We start from the raw sequence: 20,071 nt of genomic DNA on the forward strand, positions 1-20,071 counted from the left end.
GCATACTTGTCTTACTACATCATCTTATCTTGATTGTAAATGCAGTTACCTCTGAAGGATAATGAAATAATTTTTCTTTAGCTTTCAGACAACAAAACTTAATTTCAATATTAATGTATTTTTGTACTGAAATGTTATCACTCATCACTTTTCATTTCCTGTCTTCTAGTTGAAGCTTTATATCAAACCACTTACCCAGAATATCTCCAGTACATTTACCTAGTGGCTCCAATATCTCTTATGATGCTGAACCCTCTTGGGTTTATCTTCTGTGAAATCCAGAAGTGGAGGGATAATCGCACTGTGTCACAGAGCAAAATCAAAATAGTGGGCCTAGCACTCCTTCGAGTTTTGCAGAACCCAATTGTATTCATGGTCTTCATAGGAATTGCCTCAAACTTTATTCTTGGTCAGAAAATTCCCGAATACCTTGAAAACTTCCTTGATGGACTGGGCAGTTCATTTTCTGGCTCCGCACTTTTTTACCTTGGACTAACTATGGTGGGACAAACAAAAAAACTGACAAAGGGTATGTTTGTTGCACTGATCCTTCTCATCACAGCTAAACTGTAAGTTCGATTTATGTACTTCTATAATTTTGTTCTCTAGATGTTTTAAGCTTTGAATATACTGGTCAGATGACTTTTCTCTCAAAATCATTATAGCAATAGTGTATTTCACTTCCAGTATTTTGGGTGAGTGCTTCCCAAACTCTGATAGTATACAAACGTTAACTTTTAAAAGAAATTTTGCACTCTGCAAACCTGTTGTCAGGCTTGACAGAGAAAAAAATTCAGGGGTGCTGTGACTTCTTGGACTGTCTGCAGGCCACCTGTCACAAATTGGGTGTTTGGGGGATGATTAGCTTAAATTAAAATTTACTAGTTAAATAGTTATACAAGAGTGAGTTTAAGTATTATTTGATTAGTATTTGTATTTTCTTTGGATTATGCAATACATCTCCAAATTAGTTGATTTTCCTTGCTTTGTCTGTAAATCTTTGAAACGGCTGTATTGGAAGAGCTTAAAAATGGTTACTTTACACTCTTAAGCTGTCTGACTTTTAAGCATGAATAAATGACAACTTGTATGTAGAACTTATACCGTTATTATCCTCCTTTGAATATATCTCAGTGACTGTGAACTAAATATTTTACTTGCTACAGAACTACAATTAACATAATAGAATGATTGTTTGGTGCTTAATTTCATAGTGTAAAACTTGAAGGTGCATTTGAATATCAATGCAACTAACTAGCAAACTTAAAGACCTAGTTTGTAAACCAGCTCAATGATAAGTTTGTAAGAACATGAGAAAAAGTGATTTTTTTTTTAATGTTACCGCTTTGCTTTACTGGTCAATTTATGTAACGAGCCTGTGTAACGCTTACATCGTGAGTCTTATGTGCGATCTGGGGTGTTGCTAGCAGCGAAGTGAATAGCATCAATGCAGGGCTTTTTTTGCTGGCCACAACTTTCAGAATGGGATACTTAAGCTTGAGCCCTTGTTATCTTTCAGACAGCTTACAGAAATGTTATCTATTTCAAAGCTGCTGACTGCTGATAGCTATTGTTATTTTAACAGTTGAAAAATGAGGGGGGTTTATGTGTTTTACCTTTCTAAATCTGATGTTTATACAAAGAATGTATCTGCACAATCGGAGAATGAGGTTATATCTTAGAGTTTGTTGTCATTTTTACAATTTTTTTTTTTATATATGGGGTTTGTTAACGTGTGACACAAAATTTTTAAGCAGCTAGTAACAGTAAAGGCAATTATTCAAAGTGATGTCAGTATTTTGCTTTTCATAAATAGTATTCAAGTCTTAAATTTCCTTTTGGTTCATTTTCTGAGTAAAGAAGAGTCTATTGCTATAGTTTGAGTAATATTTTTTAAAATTACTTTTTCCCCTCTCTTTTCAGACTTATGATGCCATTTCTCTGTAGAGAGATGGTGGAACTCTTGGACAAGAGTGAGAACGTAGTCAACCACACCAGTTTATCAAACTATGCATTTCTTTATGGAGTTTTTCCAGCAGCACCTGGTGTCGCAATATTTGCAAGTCAATTTAATATGGAAGTAGGAATTGTATGTAGTAAGCTTTTCCCAAACGTGTACTAACTTTGAGCCGAACTTTGTTGATGAAGTACTTAAATAAGTACGCTTGATGAATTTGCTTTTCTGTAGTATAGACTCCTTAGATTTACTTGTACTCCCTAGATATCAAATATAAATTATATTTCAGATTATTAACTACAGTACTCTTTCCTGATGTCTCAAGTGTCTTGATAGTACACATTCATAAATAAGTCCTCATACCTTTCTTATTCATGATTCTGGTAGGAAGAACTAGGATAACTTTATATCTAAAGAACTTGTGTCTTTGTTGTGGGTTTGTTGGTGTTTGTTTTTTGTTGGTTTTTCTTTGTTTGTTTTTTCCAAAGACCTTATTTTTGAGCTACTGTTTTTGTAGGTAAAAACAGAAATCATGTTACTGACTTCAGTAAGAAAAAGGTTAGCTTAATGCTAGAAACTTGCGGAAGAACGTATGCTTTAGCTGATTCTGTTGTGTTGCCCTTCAGTTAAATCTTCTGATAGAAATCAATTTTACTTTTTTTTTATAACAGAGCTTATCAATTATGTTTTCAATTTAAAATACAAATTTTATAACTGTTTCCTTTCTTCCACTTGAAGTGATGTTAAAACATTCCTGTTGACTTCCATTGTTTTTAATGTTATCTATTTTCGGTTTGTTTAGTTGTTTTGGCTTTGTTTTTTTGGGTTTTTTTTTTAAGAAAAGTGGAGGAAAAAAGGGGCACTAGAAGTAAATCTTTCAAGATAGAATTTTGTGCCCAACAAACTCAGGAAATCTCTTTAAAACAGAGATCTGTAGTATGAGTAACAACAATGAGAAACCAAACTAGAAATCACTTAAATGTAAATATATATGGCGGCTTCTCATGAATTGATGCATATTAGTATTTGCGTAACAACATGTTTTCTTATTTATTTACAGTGTGAATCTTTGCATCCAAAACTAAATTGTGATATTGTAAATCCACCTCTAGACTGTAGTCGTTAGTATATTTGACACCCCTAAAAAAGCTCTGTAAGAATTTGCAATAGGGAACTCTCCATTCCTACTTATTTCAGAAGCTTGTTAGAATTTTCAGTTTAACTTTATGTACAAAATACTTTCTGGCTCAAATTCTAAATAATTTGTTATAGAAACAACTCAGTGATTTGTTAAAGGTCTATGTATTTTTAATTCAAAGGTACAATTTTGCCAGTGATTGTATTCCTGAAAGCAGATTATTTAGCTTGAGACCTGATTAACTCCGTTCTTGTTTCTGTTTGACTCCTTTTGCAGATTACCTCAGGTATGGTGATAAGCACTTTTGTGTCTGCACCTATTATGTATGTTTCTGCGTGGCTGTTAACCATTCCATCTATGGACCCCAACCCACTGGCATCTGCACTCCAAAATGTTAGCTTTGACATAAGTATTGTCAGCCTCATTTCTCTGGTAGGTGTTGATGAAGTGAAATACAAAAGCACTCCATTGTGTCAGGGTAGCATTAGTATATAAGCAACAAATCGAGTCATAAGATGACTCGCATCTCCTCGTTGTATCCTGTTGCAGAAGGACAAGGAAGGAGTTAAAAACCTTATTGATTTAGCAGTGGGTGAGCGGGAAAGCAGCACTGTAGAGAAAGATGGGTAAGTGAATTAGAGCACTAGTGCAGCGCTTAAGGGTTTGTCCTTTTTTTTTTTTTTAAATAACAGGGTGGGGGGAATAACAGTACTAGCTTACACCACAGGGAATAATTACTTCAAACCATGTGAGGTGCTTGGGTATCACAGTAATGGAGGCTGTGTACAAACTTCAGCTCCAGAAATGTCAATGAATATTTATTTAATGAAATATCAGTGAGTATTAATGAACATGTTTAACTTGGTAGTTTTAATATAACTTTATCAAATTGCTTTCCTAGAAATTTTCGGTGCATAGTTCTTAAAAAGTGGGTTGATAATCCAGAAGTCCATTGTGAATTGTGTTTTGGCTCTATAGGCACTACGGATAGTGTGCTTATTTTGTTTGCTTTTATAAAATAAAAACTTCCATGTTGGAGAGAGTTGGAATGTTCTTAAGTTGTTGTCTTACTGAAGTCCTCTTGTCTTGAAACTGTGCCTCAGGGGAAGCTACAAATGAATGCTACCTCTTGCTGTCACATATCATTTTGGGAGATTCTGGGGGGAGTGTGGGATTTTAAATTCTAAATTGCCAGGCTACTCTGTGGTCATTTATGTCCTGAGGAGGAACCAGGCTTCTGCGCACTAGAGGCAGGCTCTTGGTGATTCCTGGAAATATTTCACCATCACAAGAACACAAAGATGCACTGCTTTTTCTGGCCGTGGTTGCTGAGGCATAGGGACTGGCAGCAGATGGTATGGAGCTGACTACAGTAGTCATGTTGCTAAGAAACTTTTCAAGAAGATTTGTTGTATGTGTAATTTCATCATAGTCTGCCAGTATACTCATCTTATTCTTTTGAGTTTTCTTTTACTCTTAAATCCAACTTTTTCTTCCATGTTACAGATCTGGTCTCTTATTGTTGTTCTTCTGAGTAAGAAATACAAACAGCTTCCTCATATGATTACAACAAATCTACTTGTTGCTCAGGTCAGTAGTAAGAAGAATGCTGTTGTGTGAGTTTTGGGGGTTTTTTTAAAGTCTTTTAACATTCTTATGAGTTTGGTTTCTATAGTGGTGTCTTTGTAGCCATCTATGGAGGGCAGTGGGGTCTAGTGTGCAACTTGTCTAAACAATTTCTGTGCCTTAAAATACACCCTTGAAGAAAATTATAGTTGATGCTGGTAGTATGGTTTTCAAACAGAGCTATAAGCAAACAGAATGGATAGTGACTTCTGAAACATATTTTTAGCATTATAAGTTACTGCCTAATACTGTTGAGTGCACTTTGGTAGCAATTTATGCCAATCTAAAGTCAGCAGTGCCAGAGTCAGCAGCAGTGTGTGTTTGACTTCTATGGTGACCTGATTCAAGGAACTAAATAGAAAACTAATCCCCATGCTGGTTTAGCTCCCTGAAGTGGCTCGGTGAGGGATCAGACAGGTGTGGGAATGCATGGCTGGTGGCTAGGGAAGGGCAAAGCCAAATAGCTCTGGATTAATTTTAATTGTTATTTAAACTGAGAGAAAACTGTAGAGTACGTGTTCCTTCTTCCCTTGAAGTCAACTGCACAACCACTGTTAAATTCAGTGAGAGCAGCCTGTGCTTGTAATATATCTGTGTGGTAGTGCTTTCTGAAGTGTTCTGTAGTTTAAAAAACCCCATAGATATATATATATATATATAGTAAACTCTCTAGGGTCTGATTTGAAAAAAGTCATGAATCAAGAGTTGTAGGTGCTTCTTGTCTATAACAGCAAAGCTAGCTTTCATATTAAAAAATGTTGAACTACTGTATTACTGTTTCCATAATACTTCAGCCTATTTTTTCAGATTCCTACAGTATTAAAACTGCCATATATGCAGTATCACTGGGCAAAAACTTGTATAAAGCTTGACTGCACAAACATCTGTTAACGTCAGCTTCATGTCCATATCATTTCAGATTAATGGTTTGTACTTAACAAAAGCTTTACATTTTACTTATATATGAAGATTTTTTCTGACTTGCCTTACTCCCAGTTTATCTGAGCTATATAATTGCTGTAAAAAAAAAAACAAAAACCAAAACCAAACCAACCCCAATCAAAAAAACCCCAAAACCTCCTGAAAAGAGGGTGCCATAGTCAGTGGCATAACTGTAATACTGAGCGTACTGCTGCCCTGCTTTACTGCTATGAGAACTATCCAATTCATAAAATCACACTCCAGTAAATCTGGGGGTGGAGTTTCGAAGTTTATTGTAGCTATATTACACTGTATCAGTTTTTTCTTGTCATCCTGCTTTCCCAATTTAAATGATGGCATCTTACCTTTTGTTCCAGTTTATTGCTTGCATTGGAATGGTGGCATGGAATTTCATTGTTAAAGAGCAAGACATCACCATGCAGATCCTAGTATTTATATTCCTCTACAGCTCCCTTTATAGCACCTACCTGTGGACAGGTATGATTTTTCTAGGCAGAACCTAGGTGCTGTAATAAAAGATTAATGTACTGAAATAATTTTATTATATTCTTCAGAGTAATTGTTCTTTTCACTTGCGCGTAGTTCTACAAATATACGTACTTGTAAGCTGTGCCAGGAGGCAGCAGTAGCAACGCAGGGCTTGGTGTCATGCACTGCTTCTGCCGTTGGAAGCTTATACCTAGGCAGGCCTTGCTTGTCTTTGCTAGATACAGCAGCCTTGCCAGCTTGTGATAAAAGACAAGAACCTGCTCTCAAAGCAGAAGTGATTACAAATAGAATAATGAATGTTTCAAATAGACTTGTTACAAATAGGATGGGTTTCCCTTCAGCTAATCAAAATCTGATTAGTGATTTTTAATTAATGCACAGTTTAAGATTTTAATTATTCAGCATTAAGTAGATGTAAAAAATTTGTGCCTCAAAAAAGGAGGAAAAACAGAATGAAGGGAAATACCAAAGTAGCTTTAACATTTCTTCCCCCCAGGAATTGTAATTTCTACAAACAATGTGTGTGTTCTGCAAGTGTAGATGATTAATGAAGGCATTACTCAAAATAGCCAGGGTTGAAAGATGCATCAAGAAGCTTGGATAACGTTACATGTATGATTAAAAGAGAGGCTTTGGGTATTCAGGCAACTTTTTGTACCATTCTTGAGTCCAGAAGGTTTAATTCCTGTGGTGTTTTTGTGGAGCAAGTTGTATTTGTGTTTAGCTGAAATAGGTAATTCATGATTACTAAAGCCTAACATAAATAATAGCTTTGCTTCAGCATGAATAATGTTGCTGAGCTTCCGAGGTGTAAATAGAATAGGCAGTTCCAGAAGATACTCCCATATATAGTTATATATGTAAAAATACGTAACACTTTTTTTTTTTTGTTAAATTTGTCATTGACTTTATAAAGGACTAGTCAGTTCTTAAAGAAATGTTATGACAGAATACAACATGATTTGTTGGTTACTTAAGAATGTCAATCTAGAACAACTGCCATTGATAACTTAAGAAATTAGTTACTTGTGTCTTAAATGTTCCCATGATGTCTTCTATACACTTGTGAACCTTTCTAAGCATTTAGAAGTGAATGCTTAATATAAAATGTCCTGGAATTTCTTCAAAGTTTCATTATTAATATGATTTTTTTTTTTTAAGATAATATGTGTTTCTATTTTACTTCCTCAGAATACAACTAGAAAAACAATTTTGGACTATTTGAAGGTCTGAGAAGAATATCTTAGTTATTGAGCAGGTCACATCACAAGAGTTTTTAGACTCTGTATTTATCGGTTTCCTTTTTAATAATAAGGCATTCCTTTGGGTTTTTTGTAGGTTTTCTATCTTTCTCTTTGTGTCTGTTGAGGAAAAGAGAAACAATAAAGATTCCCATTGGATTTATTATCATAGCTGGATGGGGGTAAGTCAATTGAGATGTTTCCCTGTAGAATTAGTGGGAGCATGCTAAATATGTTACTTCGTGTTTTTCTCTTTCAGCATCCCAACACTTCTGGTGGGAATCTTACTAATTGTTGGTGAACGTAACAACACTAGTATTGACTCTGCCTTTTTCTATGGAAAATATCAGGTATGAACATGTTCTATTCTTGTCACTTCAGACTTCTGCCATGTTCGATACATTATTGAGAAATTGCGTTCTCTCTTGGCTTCTTATGTAAGTAGCTTTCAGTCAAAGTACAGGCTACCATAATAAGAGTGTCATTATAGAATGCTTGTAGATTGATACAAAAATGTATTTCTGTAATGAACCATTAAGAAAACTTGTTTGGACAAGGACCTTCACATTTATGCAGCTATGACTAAGAAAAAGAGGGTGTAGGCTTCCCAAAGAAAAGGCTTACGAGTGGTAATGAACTGTAGAGTCCTTTACCTGTGATTAATTTGTAGTCTTGCTTGATAATTATCTAAAATTGTTACCATCCAATAGCTAATTAATGGCTTTTGGCCCGTAATAGATAGGATCTATATTGCATGTGTAGCAGTAACTGCTTGCACTACAGAAGACCTCTCTGCACAGTCACAGGTTGAAAGTCCCTGAGCCTGAACTACAGTTTTTACCGATAAATAGTTCCTCTTATCAGAGGATGTGAAGTGCACTAGCATTGATTTGCCCTGTTTTCCCTCTTTCTTGTGGACAGAGAGACTGTGAGTCTCTCAGGGTTATTCATGTGGCACTTTCACAAGTACCAAAACAGCTTCACAGAGGACACAGACTATCCATGGCAGGTGATTAGAAGGAAAGGTTAATTAATGGGATGCTCCCCATTGGAGAAAGCATGGGCATTAGAGCTGTGCCAGAGGGCAACAAGAGCATATTTCTCTTTGGAATTAAAAAGTACCTGAACAGAACTTAGGCTGGAGCACTAGTGATCCTGAGGGGAAAGATAATGAGGAAGGGATGTTTTTGGATTGCATGGGAAATAGGGGTCCCTACTTTTTTTTTAATTTTTAAAAAGTTACTCAGGCCAGGAAAATTTAGTCTCCTGTACTGATTTCTCCTTCCATGCCGCAAGATGCAAGAGCAGTAAATATAGAAAACTCTGTTGTATTCAGATGCATTAGTATATTTAGGAAAGTACAGAAGTTAGAAAGACGGATATAGGCAACTGTTTTCCTTTATTTTGTATTTAAGTGTATTTTCTTTGTTCTCTTAACAGATAATTACCACAGCAGTGATCCTGTTCATCAGTATATCGATGTCGGGTATCTCACTTATGTGCATGAACAGAAATAGGCAAGAGTCAAGCTATGAGGTATTGAACCCATATTCACCGCGTAGCCAAGTGGAGGAGGTTGAAGTGGAAGGGAGTGAGGGGACTAGAGTTTCAGCCACTGTGCCTCAGCCATCTGCAGGATCCTCTGCACAGCCTTCTCGAGGATCTTCTGCACAGCCATCTGCAGAAAGAGGTCAGGAAAGTAGATTTGAAAAAGAATAAATGGCTCAGAATACAATAATGTTCCAAATTTAATTCTGACCTGGGGAGGACAGTTGCTTGCACCTTCCAGTGTTATGCTAGGACAGAAGAAAATCTAGATATAACTGCCCAAGGATTTAGGTTTATGTTTCTACAGGAGGTTTGATGGTTATCACTGTAAGGGTGGGGGAAGTGGACAGGAAAAAAAGCATGTGTGTGGTTTTTGTGTAAGTAGTGGTATCTTGATAAGGATGTGATAAATGCAGTCCACTAGGCATCTTAGATTGTTTACCCACTAAACCGTCTCTCTGAGAATGAATTATATGCCTGCAGCACTGATAGTCAATGTGTTTCTAATCCTCCTTGTTTGTATGTAGCCTTTTTGATTGCTTCCCGTATGTTTTCCCTCTAGCTAGAAGTACTTGTGTTGCTTCCATGGTGGTAGTGCTATGTTAAATGTTTCTATGTATTAGTAATATAACCCATTTACCCTCTCAGAAAATTGCAAAAATTGTCTGCTTTTTCCTTTTGGGTTATTTTTCAGCATAATTGTTAAAGCTGTACAGAATATATTGTTATACTTGAAAAATAAATTATGGTAGTGAAGGAAGCTAACTATCCTGTTACTGTATATGCTTAATAGGTTGCTGTTCTTGTCAAACAACAAATGGTGAATTATCCTGTGCTCGAGAGAGCAAAGCAGTGTCAAATGCTGTTGAAAGCAAGGTTCCTCCAATTGAGACAGGTAAAGCAGTAGTGTCTCTTTGTTTTAATACTGCAAACTCTTCCACAACATTTATGCGGGGTGTTCTCACAGAGAAACTGTTTGGGCTGTTGTTCTCCCAACTCTACCTGGATAACTTATGTTTCATATTAAAGTCAAGTATTAGGCAATATGTTAGGTGTTTGTTCTCTTCTACCTGATAGTTATTAGTAATCTTTCAGTGCTCCAGATGGGCAGTTGTTTTGGTTGGTTTTTTTTTTTACCTTTTTTACCACTAAGCTACTTTAACACATCCTTCTGAGCATTTAGGCTTTACCTCTCCATCACTGCCTTGTTTGGACACTAGGAAGTTGAGTGCATAACTTTACTTTGCCTCAAATTTTCAACTTAAACACAGTTTTTTATATTCTTCTATTCACATCTTGTGTTTTCTAAAAAGGTCTTTGAAGCCTTTGTTATAATCATGCAGAGGTTTTGAATGAGAAACTTCAGCTCTAGAGGAGCAAGCACTTACTGCAGATTAGGTCAAATGTCCCCGCTGCTGTATTACTTGTGGCTAGGGAAAAGAGGTGGAGAAAATTGGCTAGGGGGCCTTAGGAGTCACTGAAATGGGGGGTGGTGGGGGGAATCAAAGTGACTGTTCAGCACCTGGTGGAAAACTGCGTGCTCAGCCCATTCTCATCATACATCGTTTTGAATAATCAGAGCTAGCTGCAGTGCAACCTTTCTCTTTTTACTATTCTTCTGGGGTTTTTTCATCCTTAACAACGACGTTTATATCCTTATACTTTGTTTAGATGCAGCATAACTTTCAACAAATCTAAATATTTCACACTGGAACATTCTTGGTTATGTCTCCTCGCATAAAATGCTAGCTTTCCACCTATTGCCAACTATTTTATCTATTAAGTAATTCAGACAAACATCATAAGAGTGTCTTCCAGTGGTGGAGGAAGGCCAGTTTAATTTTCTTATCGTAAAAGATAAGGTAGAAAATATCTTATGATTGAGTGGAAATTTTTTTCGACCTACTGAATGAACACTTCGAAACTATAAATCAGTAAAAGCAAATTGTAATGGATACATTTGTGCAACTTTGGCTGCAATAATTACTAATCCTTTTACTATTCCATTGAAGTGCTCTGACAGGTATCTGGTGCAAATACTTAGGTATGTCCTTTCCAGGAAGTTTTACACTGCCTTCTAGAGGAAGATAGTCACAATTCCTTAAAACTCTGTAGCTGGAAGACAAGCATCCATTCTCCGTGTGTCTGGGTCTTTTGATTGGTAGAATTATGACAGTGTTCTGATCTACCATGTTAAAAATACAGTCACAGGACTGAAATAAATATAGTTTATTGTCTGATCTAGAACTCAACAACGCTGAGATACAGAATAAAAACACTAGAGCTGATGGTATATTTGAAATATTTATTCCAGAAATTTATTCTAAGTTTAAAAACTGTTCTGAGAAAACGCTACTGTTTCATTATTTCTAGTTGTGTTTTCTAAATGTTAACTACAACTTAAGCTTGCATTAAACCTTTGAAAGAAAAGTTCTGCTGCAAAAAGTTTCTTAATTTTAGGAGCATGTGTAAACTACTATTTCATTTGAGAATAGATGTCTGAACAGGTTATTGTCAAAGCTAATACTGAATTTTGTGTGTGTGACTTCAGTACTGATACTTACAAGGTAATTTAACTCAGCAAGTTACAGTAACAAGTTTGCTCATGGAGTTTGTAAGTTAGAAGCCTAATGAAAACTTCTGGCTTGTTTTTCAGCTGATCAGTGTGTGAGTCATTGCAGTGCTCAAACCTGCGTATTGGCTCAGGAAGAACAGCTTCTACAGACCGGAGACAAACAGCTGGCCAGACATGTGCTGCTGTGTTTGCTTCTTATTGTTGGCCTCTTCGCTGTAAATATTTTTTCTCCTGATGTTGTTTAATTCATTGAGGTGGAATTGTTTTTAGGAAGGCTATGTAGACAGTCAGTAAAAATCTTCCAATTCCTCATGTAACAATTCATTAAATAAATTAGAGGTTTCATTTTTGTCCCTTACTGGTAGAAGGATATAATAAAATTAATTTTTCTGTGCTGCATCATAAATTAGAGGCAAATTAAGAGTGGTGATGTTAGTGAGCAAGCCACACTGGAGAACTCTAAAGGGAAAAAAAATTAATGGAATTATATTACTTGGTAATTAATTAATCACTACTGCTCCTCTTCACGTTTTTCTCAAGAACTAGTCTTATTCCCAAGACAATAACGAATTGAAAATACAAAGTGATTTCTACTTCTGAAGGAGGCTGTACAAAAATTGTTTCCATCTGACTGTGCTTGTATTTGGAACTTGGATTTCTTTGAGGTGCTTTAGTGATGAAGAATAATTTGAAATGGGCAAATGCAGTTTTGTTGCTTTTAGTGGTGGCAACGTGGCTAAGTTGGTATTGCCAAGGATCATTACTGACTAGATCCCAGCTGTGAAGGTGGCCGCTCCTATGTAAAAGCGTGAAATGCTGGAATGTAATACATTAGGCATATAAATTTGAATTTTTAACTGTGACAAAGATGAGAAACGACTCTCTCTGAATGTAATGCTCAAAGTTGAGCTTCTTGTGGATGACAATTAGGAGGAAAGTATTTTTATTTGGAATGAAAAATACTATGGCACAAATACATAATACTGCAAAGCAGGACAGTGTGGCACAACTGTGTAGCATAACAGTTACTACTATTGCTTTTCAGGTTTCGTTAAATTACAAAATGGAAGCTTTCCATCTCAAATTTCCTGTATCAAATACTGCATGCTAATGTTTTTCTTAACATCTTCTATATTTAAGAGGTGTCCCAAATGTTTAGCCTCTATTTTAGTTATATCTGAATGATTACATAGATACTATGAAATGAGACCAGTTCCGTTAAAGAGTTAGTCTTTACACCCAAAGGGGTTAACTTTGGAGGTTTTTTCCGTCAGGCATCTAAAATAGCTGAAGTGGTATGTGCTTCAGCTTAATGCAATCTTAACTATGCAGAAAATATGTAGAAAGCACTGGTTTCAGCTAAACAGGCCTAAAGACAAATACTGCAAATCTGTCTGGGCTAGTATTGTCTGTGTTAGGTTGAATACCTAAGTATGTGTAAGGCAAGTTCCTTATGTAAACATGTAAAGGGGCAGGACCTCCACACTGGTATGGTTTGTATTATTTTGTTTAATAACAAACAAGGTCTTTCCCTTCCCCTGCCCCAGCTATTAAGCCTAGCTAAAATGATGTTTTAAGGTGTTTATCTGAATCATTTGTTAAATAAAGATGGTGAAAATTGCACAAGAATCTGTTAGCATGTGAAGAGTAAGAAAGTGCTTTTGATTTTTAACAGTCAGGTTAGGTTTTTGAGTTTTGTTGTTGTTTGTTTGTTTGTCTTAACAGAATCTTTCCAGCTGTTTGTGGTGGCTGTTCAACCAAGAGCCTGGAAGGCTATATGTGGAATTGCAGTTCTTCTGTGCTGTGTTTAATTTTGGTCAGGTACTTACCGATATTTGTTCCGAAAATGACTTTGTTAGCAGGTAGTGCAGCACATGCTGTTAGAAGCACTGTAAGTTAAAGTCCTCAAACAATGTTGAAGTCACTGGCTCCTTGTGTTGTTTTGCCTTTTTTTCTCAAGCTTTTTCTCTTGCTTTGATAGCTTTATTATCCTAATGCATATGTATTATGTGCATGAAAACTTTCAAAGGTACAAGTGACAATGGAAATTGAGTAGCATTTTAGCCTTATTTGTACCAGAAAGTTGTACCCTGTTGCTTCTGTGGAATTACACCAGTTTAGCTAAATAGGTGCAAGATGGCTACATGGATACTTTCACTATAAGGCTTTAAGATACTATCTCTTCAGTTTCAGTTACAGCACCATTAAGCTAACAATTAACTGACAATTAAAGAATTAAGCTGACAATTAGATGTATAATTGTTCCAGCTGCACATAGCCTATTTCAGTGCAAACTGACACAAGATAGTTTTGCTATCTATGGAGGTGAAAGCCAGGCAGTGTTAGTGCACATGCTAGAGGAATGTTTTATAGATCCATGGATGGGTGTGCCTACAAGATGCGCCACAGTATCAGGTAATGGTAGTAGTTCTGATACGAAAGCAGCACAGAAAAATGAATTAACTAGAGAGTATTCTAGCATTCAAATTACAATAAGTCAGTCCTTTTCTTGACATTAACAAAGATTTAAATTACTAAGTGTCAGACAGCGTGTCGCAGCATTAGGTTTACTGAACTGTTTCTTGAAGAGTTTTTGATGGACTGTTATGTATTAATCTGTCTTTTTAAGGCCCAAATGAAAAATCAAAGCAGAAACGAAATGCATTTTGAATGATAGCTAGAGAAGAGGGATACTTCTCACGTTTGTTTTGGCAATGAGTTTTTAACGTTTTATTTCTGTTCTTTGGAAACCAAAGGTTTTGCCTAATGTTGGCTTTTTCTATATTTTTTTTTTCCTGCAGGGCTTCATTTCCTTTGGTGTTTTTGGCTTAGATAAGCATTTAATCATTTTACCATTCAAGCGAAGGTAAATAGAATCTTTACGCTTATACCTATAAACTTAGTTATTAAAGATGATAATTTTTACAGGTTATTGAGTGTTCAGTGCCACTGCATTCCATTTCCTGTTTGTTTGATCTTCCCCATTTCTTTTCTCTCCCAATTATGGAGAGCTAATTGCAGTTCACTGTGTATGAGTTTTTACTGCTGTCCTAATGACACTCTCAAAGACAAAAATCCCACTGGCTCCCTATAGACAAAATCTTTGGCAAATGATGGTGAAGTACATGATTTGGATCAGTGAGCTGATGGATCTTCAGAAATAATTGCAGCTGATAAATAAAAACTTAAATGCACATGCTGAAGCAGCTTCTGTCCTCGCTGCTTTGAAGTCCTATATTCATAACCTCATGCATGTGCTTTGTGTGGATGGACACTTTCATTGGTACCTCACTGTGGAGGCATAAGTTGTACAAAGCTGTGTTTAACTTAGAGCTAGTTGGCTGTGGTGTGAATCCAGCAGCTAAAGCTGGCTCCGAACAACTCTGTCTTTCCTTCTGCCTGAGCTTAGAATAAAACCTCTTGGTGTTCAAAGGCCATATGAGTTTATTAGGAAGATTGTATATAAAGTATTGGGCACAAAACCAGTAAAACAGTTGTGATAAACTTCCTATGAGTTCTGTTCTGTTATTTGCAGTTTCCTTAAAAATGCCTGTGGTTGATTTGCTGGTTTTAATTTTTTTATTTTTTTTTTTAAGACTTGAATTTCTCTGGGGCGGAAGAGAAGCAGCAGGGCATACAGATCCCTCTGTACCTGAGGAAATCAGAATGACCTGTCAACAGTTTGTTCGTTATCATAGAGATCACTGTGTCAAAAGCATTGTCAGAGGCAGAAGGTAAGGTTCCCCCCTGCACGTGTAGCTTGTTACAAAGGTCATAGCTCCCCTTTTGGAAATAAGGAAATGCAGTTTACTCTGTCTGTGGGTAATTCCTGTTGTGGCGTATTTATTCAAACCTCAAGGTGAGGATTAAGAATTTAGCAGTAACAGAGAAATGTCTCATCTCAAACTGAAACATTGAAGTGGAAGTTACCACATTATCCCATCTAGGTTTTATATAACTTATACGAAGTTTTATATCCTTAAGGCGTGGCCCCAGTTTTTGCATTTAGCTGGAGTTCAGGAGAGCAAATCTTTCTGAAGAAATATATATGGTAATGCCTATAATAGAATGCATGTGTCTAAGAGTATTGTCAGACTTGAGACCCTTCATTTGTTTTGTTTTGAGATTAAGAAGGTGTCAGTATTTATGTGACTGAATGTTTACTAATAATAGCTTTTACAGGAGGTGAAACTATTGCAACTGATGTCAGCGTGTACTCAGAGGCCACTCAATACATGAGATTATAGTGGGTTTAGGACCTTTACACCTTCTGAGTTCATCCAATTTATTTTGCTCATTCCTCTTGTGAGGCCTAATCCTCAATTTGTGAGATCAGCAAAGTTTTCAGATGCAAATTATGATACCAAATCAAGGATTATGTATTCAGGTATGTGTATGTGGATGAGAAGAGAAATGCAGACAGAAGCAGCAGGAACGAGAAAGATTCTGCCTTTATTTAAATATTTACTCTATGAAATGGAGACATGAAGAATTGTTCTAACAGGACACTTCTACTTTTCTTGTTATGTGAGCTTTTAAGTAGGACTAGTATGGTCTTTTAATGGTCAGGTAGTTGAAACCACATTCCAGAACTGTTTTTTGACAGCATCATGATTTTGTTCAGTCTCCTCAGAAATCGGTAATGTTCTGTAAGAAGTAAAGTAATTAAGTTATCTGTTTAGGAGAAATGAACTATGGCAGTTCAAGGACTTGCTTCCTTCATGCCAGACAGAAAAGATGCATCAGAAAATGTTTGTTTTGAAATAGGACGGAGTTTACGGCTGTGTTTCCTGTGCCTCTGCTGCTAGTGTGGTTTCTTGGGCTGTTCGTTTGGTTGGGTTTTGTGGTTTTTATTAATCATATATATGCCTTAGAAGACATCAAAATCTGACATTTGTTGCTTTGTTGTTTTAATATTGTTTGTTTCATATCTTATTTCTCGTGAGTTGAAAGAAAGCATTTATCTTATTTTAAATATTAATCTAACTTGATCCTGTTCTCTTTGATTTAAACATACTGTAACTGAGACCTTGTAATCATGGATTGTAATTTTAATTTTTGCTTCTCTGCTAATAGATGTTAACACTTGCTCTGTGTTACTGCCACTTTTAACTGAAAAAAAAAAAATAGAGAAAGAAGTTTGGTCTTTACTGTGTAGCTGTTAATCATCTTCAGAAACCCTGCACTTGGGTTCCATAGAGCAGATTTTAGATAACCAGAAATATTTATTGCTGCAGGTAAATTTCTGAGTGGTATTTTTACTGCAACTAGGTAGATGTTAGTGGCATTGCCTCATAAATATGGAAAAGAAAACTAGTTTAGTCTTCTTGTAAAGGTTTTGTTTATTCTTAGTACTGCCTGTGTGGTAAATATTTAACTGGATATGCAAGTTAAATGGTTTTTGTTTACATTATATGTAAGCAGTTACTGTCTGTTTAAAGCTGTAGAGAAATTATAAAACGGAATTAAGTGCAGATTGAGTTCCTGTTGCTGAGGGCATGCCACACTCAAATCAGGTATTTTGTTGCAGAAATGGTCATTCTAATGAGGACATGAGAAGTAAGTATCCAAGAAATAGAATTACATTGTGTGTGGTTTTAGGAAAATTGCTACTTATGTTCACTGAAGTTTATATGCCCAAGCCTAAAATAACTTTCTTAGGTACATTTTGCTTGTCATTGAAGTGTCTGTAGGAAAAGGTAGAGAATATTGGCATGTCCCTAATATACAAAACTTGCAACTTCTCTTCTAACATGCTCTTAACTATCATGATGTCTTTCCTTGTTTCCTGCTATTTTTCCTTGCCTTTCCCCATCGTGCAGTGGTGATACCAGATTTACAGAACATGTGGGTGAATCATTCCTTTGACATACAGGTGTGGTGCAAAGATCTCCACTGGCATCTTCTTTGGCTGTGACCTGGTGAATTGGCTCATGCAAGTTGGCCTTGCCTCTGACCGTGGTGAAGCTGTGATGTACGGAGACAGACTGATGAAAGGAGGCGTCATCCAGCATATTACGAATGAATTTGAATTTCGGGATGAATATTTGTATTATCGCTTTATTCCTAAGAGATCAGTTGCTGTTGAGAGCCATTGACCTGAGCATGTAGGCAGAGGACAGGCAGTTAGGGGTGAATGTGACCATCTCCTCTGCCTTCACCATTGAAATCAGAATTATTTCTTTCTCCAGGCTCTCAGAGAATTGTGCTATTCTCTCTTTTGAAGTTAAAAGATGTGGTTCAACTTGTGTCTATTCTGAAGGAAATGGTAGCAAGTGATATTTAGAGAGTGTTCAAACCAGAATGCAACTAGAACAAAACCAAGATGCTCTAGATTCTGAGCATTTTTTCCATTTTGAGCACAACAAATAGTAAAATTATATGTGTCACTGTGGTACTATAGAGGCATTATAACAACAGCTTTAGTGACTGGTGCCACAATGAGGAAAAAAACCCATGAATGAGAGGTATTTTTTATGTTGCTGTGTGTTTTCCATATTTTAGTGTGATGAAACATTGATTCCTGTTTATGGTCAGGCTTCCCCCTGACTTCATAGAAATAGGATTTCTTCTATCATACCCCAGTTTTTACAACTCTACTCCTGTCTAACACCAGAAACTTTTTCTAGCTGTTTATATCTCAGATCAGGTGATTTGTTTCTCCCTTAAAGATAAAATCTTCCATTTGTAAAAGTAGAATTGTTGTGAAGATTATTCTGATGTCAGAGGATTAAAGCTGAGGAAATATTGAGTGGAATAAATAATGGATTTGTACAAACTTACCAAATCTTAAAAACAGATACAAATACCCACCACTCCTCCAAATTACGAAATGGTAGAATGGAGTTTAATATGAACAATTGGTTCTGAAGTTTTGCCTTATGATGGTAGTAACAGCTTTGTCAAGAGTAGATTTTTTTTTTACCTTCTGAAATTAACCTTACCAGTTTAATTTGAAGTGCCAGTCTCAAAGATGTTATGGAAGCCTTGGATACCTGTGCAAGTCAAGATGAAAATTTTTATCAAATCATAAAACCTTTTAAATTAAATACAATTACTTTTAAATCTATTATATAAAGAATCCTAACTGAATGTCCAAGTTAGGGTTTAGAGTATCTAAAGATGCTAAAATTTTAGTATTGGTTGCCTAACACAGGTTTGTAATGAGCCTCAGGTATCCCCCTACGATGTTTCAATGCTCTAGTGTCATTCAGATTCCGGTGTACTGAAGGCAGAATCTGAGAATCTGTATGTCTTCTGCAGTATTTTGAAAAGGTTAAATACAAACTGTAGTATCTGATAGCCATTCTGCTGCCCTTTTAAAACTGCAAGAACAGCATTTATATGTCTATATAAAAATTTTATATAGCGAGGGAAAGGAACCCAGGTATTTAAAAAAATAATTATTTGCTCAAGCATATAAATTGTTCTTCTCATCCTTTTTAAAAATGTCTTTCCCTTTTTTTCTTTCTTTTTTTACTGCACAAATTTTTTTATAGCTACTTATGCATCTACTTTTGTGTTAAGAATTAAAAGTGATTTTAGCAGCATAAACTACTGTTTGAGAAACAGTTGGTTTATGGTAGCTATAATACCATGCAAGACTTATATTGGAAAAATAATTCCTTTTACCGTCACTCTGATAGCACATGTGCAGTGTGCACAGAAACATAACTGCATATGTGTGCTATACAAACTGACATATTTTAATGTTTTCTGGCAACAAACTAATTGACATTTGTATTGGGCTATGGCCACAGAGGAAAACAATAACATATTTCCATTACAACTGCTGAAGATGGCTACATCAAATAATAGGAATAATTAGACACATGTGACTTGAGCGGAAGCCATGAATATGTCTGAGCGGAAGCCATGAATATGTCTGGTTTCTAAATACTGTAACTTGTCAATAAATCTGTTACTTGATTTCAGAGTTCTGAGCTTTGATGTGATGCAAGCTGTGGGAGGGTTATGTGTGTGCGTCAAGATTTATGACAAATGTGTTTTTCTGAGAGATTTGTTAAAGCGGCTCTTCGGTTTCAAATTTGGTATTTCTTAAATCCACCTTTGATGCTTCTTAAGTAGGCAGAGGACTTTGTTAATGGTGTTCACACAAATATACCAGTTTTTGTCTAACAGCCTAAACAGATCTTTGAGAACCTTTCACATTATCATCTACTTACCAAATACAATTTATTTGTTTTGAAAATTCTTCAGATGTTCAAGAAGTTGATCTTAGGTCAGTTTTACAGTCCTACACGTAGTCATTGTTCTTGCACTTTTGTCTTTCTCATTCTCATCATAATATCCTGGCCTTGCTTCCCTTTTTATAATGGCTCTGCTGTTGCCTAGATTGGAACACAACGTATGTTTTAACTAAGAAACTGCTCAAAAATTCTGCTTAGAGAAGGCTCCCTGTTACAAATCTAATTGAGAACATCTTTAATTGAAAACTGACACCAAATTCTGTTAGATTAACTGTTACAGTATTATGACTGCTGACTGATATCATACCCATTAGTCTGATGACAGTCTATGATGGTTAATAAATA

The 20,071-nt window shown here is 36.0% G+C and overlaps 1 protein-coding gene across 3 annotated transcripts in view; it reads left to right on the top strand.

Annotated features, from left to right (window-relative positions):
* The window catches only part of GPR155 (G protein-coupled receptor 155), a 31,288-nt gene extending 11,843 nt beyond the window's left edge, over positions 1-19,445 (top strand). For 2 of the 3 annotated variants that reach the window (XM_075756616.1, XM_075756615.1), the window contains exons 3-16: positions 170-569; positions 1,924-2,089; positions 3,372-3,527; positions 4,602-4,685; positions 6,020-6,140; positions 7,491-7,575; positions 7,653-7,743; positions 8,834-9,083; positions 9,735-9,836; positions 11,598-11,731; positions 13,242-13,337; positions 14,318-14,382; positions 15,113-15,250; positions 17,392-19,445. In XM_075756616.1, coding sequence (XP_075612731.1) covers positions 170-569; positions 1,924-2,089; positions 3,372-3,527; positions 4,602-4,685; positions 6,020-6,140; positions 7,491-7,575; positions 7,653-7,743; positions 8,834-9,083; positions 9,735-9,836; positions 11,598-11,731; positions 13,242-13,337; positions 14,318-14,382; positions 15,113-15,250; positions 17,392-17,614 — 2,111 coding nt within the window. In that variant the 3' untranslated portion in view covers positions 17,615-19,445. Of the gene's footprint in view, positions 1-169; positions 570-1,923; positions 2,090-3,371; positions 3,528-4,601; positions 4,686-6,019; positions 6,141-7,490; positions 7,576-7,652; positions 7,744-8,833; positions 9,084-9,734; positions 9,837-11,597; positions 11,732-13,241; positions 13,338-14,317; positions 14,383-15,112; positions 15,251-17,338 lie in introns of all 3 variants that reach the window. The other variant, XM_075756617.1, reaches the window with a different exon arrangement.
* Positions 19,446-20,071: the final 626 nt, after the last annotated feature.

The sequence above is a fragment of the Balearica regulorum genome, chromosome 6, assembly GCF_011004875.1.
Source record: "Balearica regulorum gibbericeps isolate bBalReg1 chromosome 6, bBalReg1.pri, whole genome shotgun sequence".
Taxonomy (NCBI): domain Eukaryota; kingdom Metazoa; phylum Chordata; class Aves; order Gruiformes; family Gruidae; genus Balearica; species Balearica regulorum.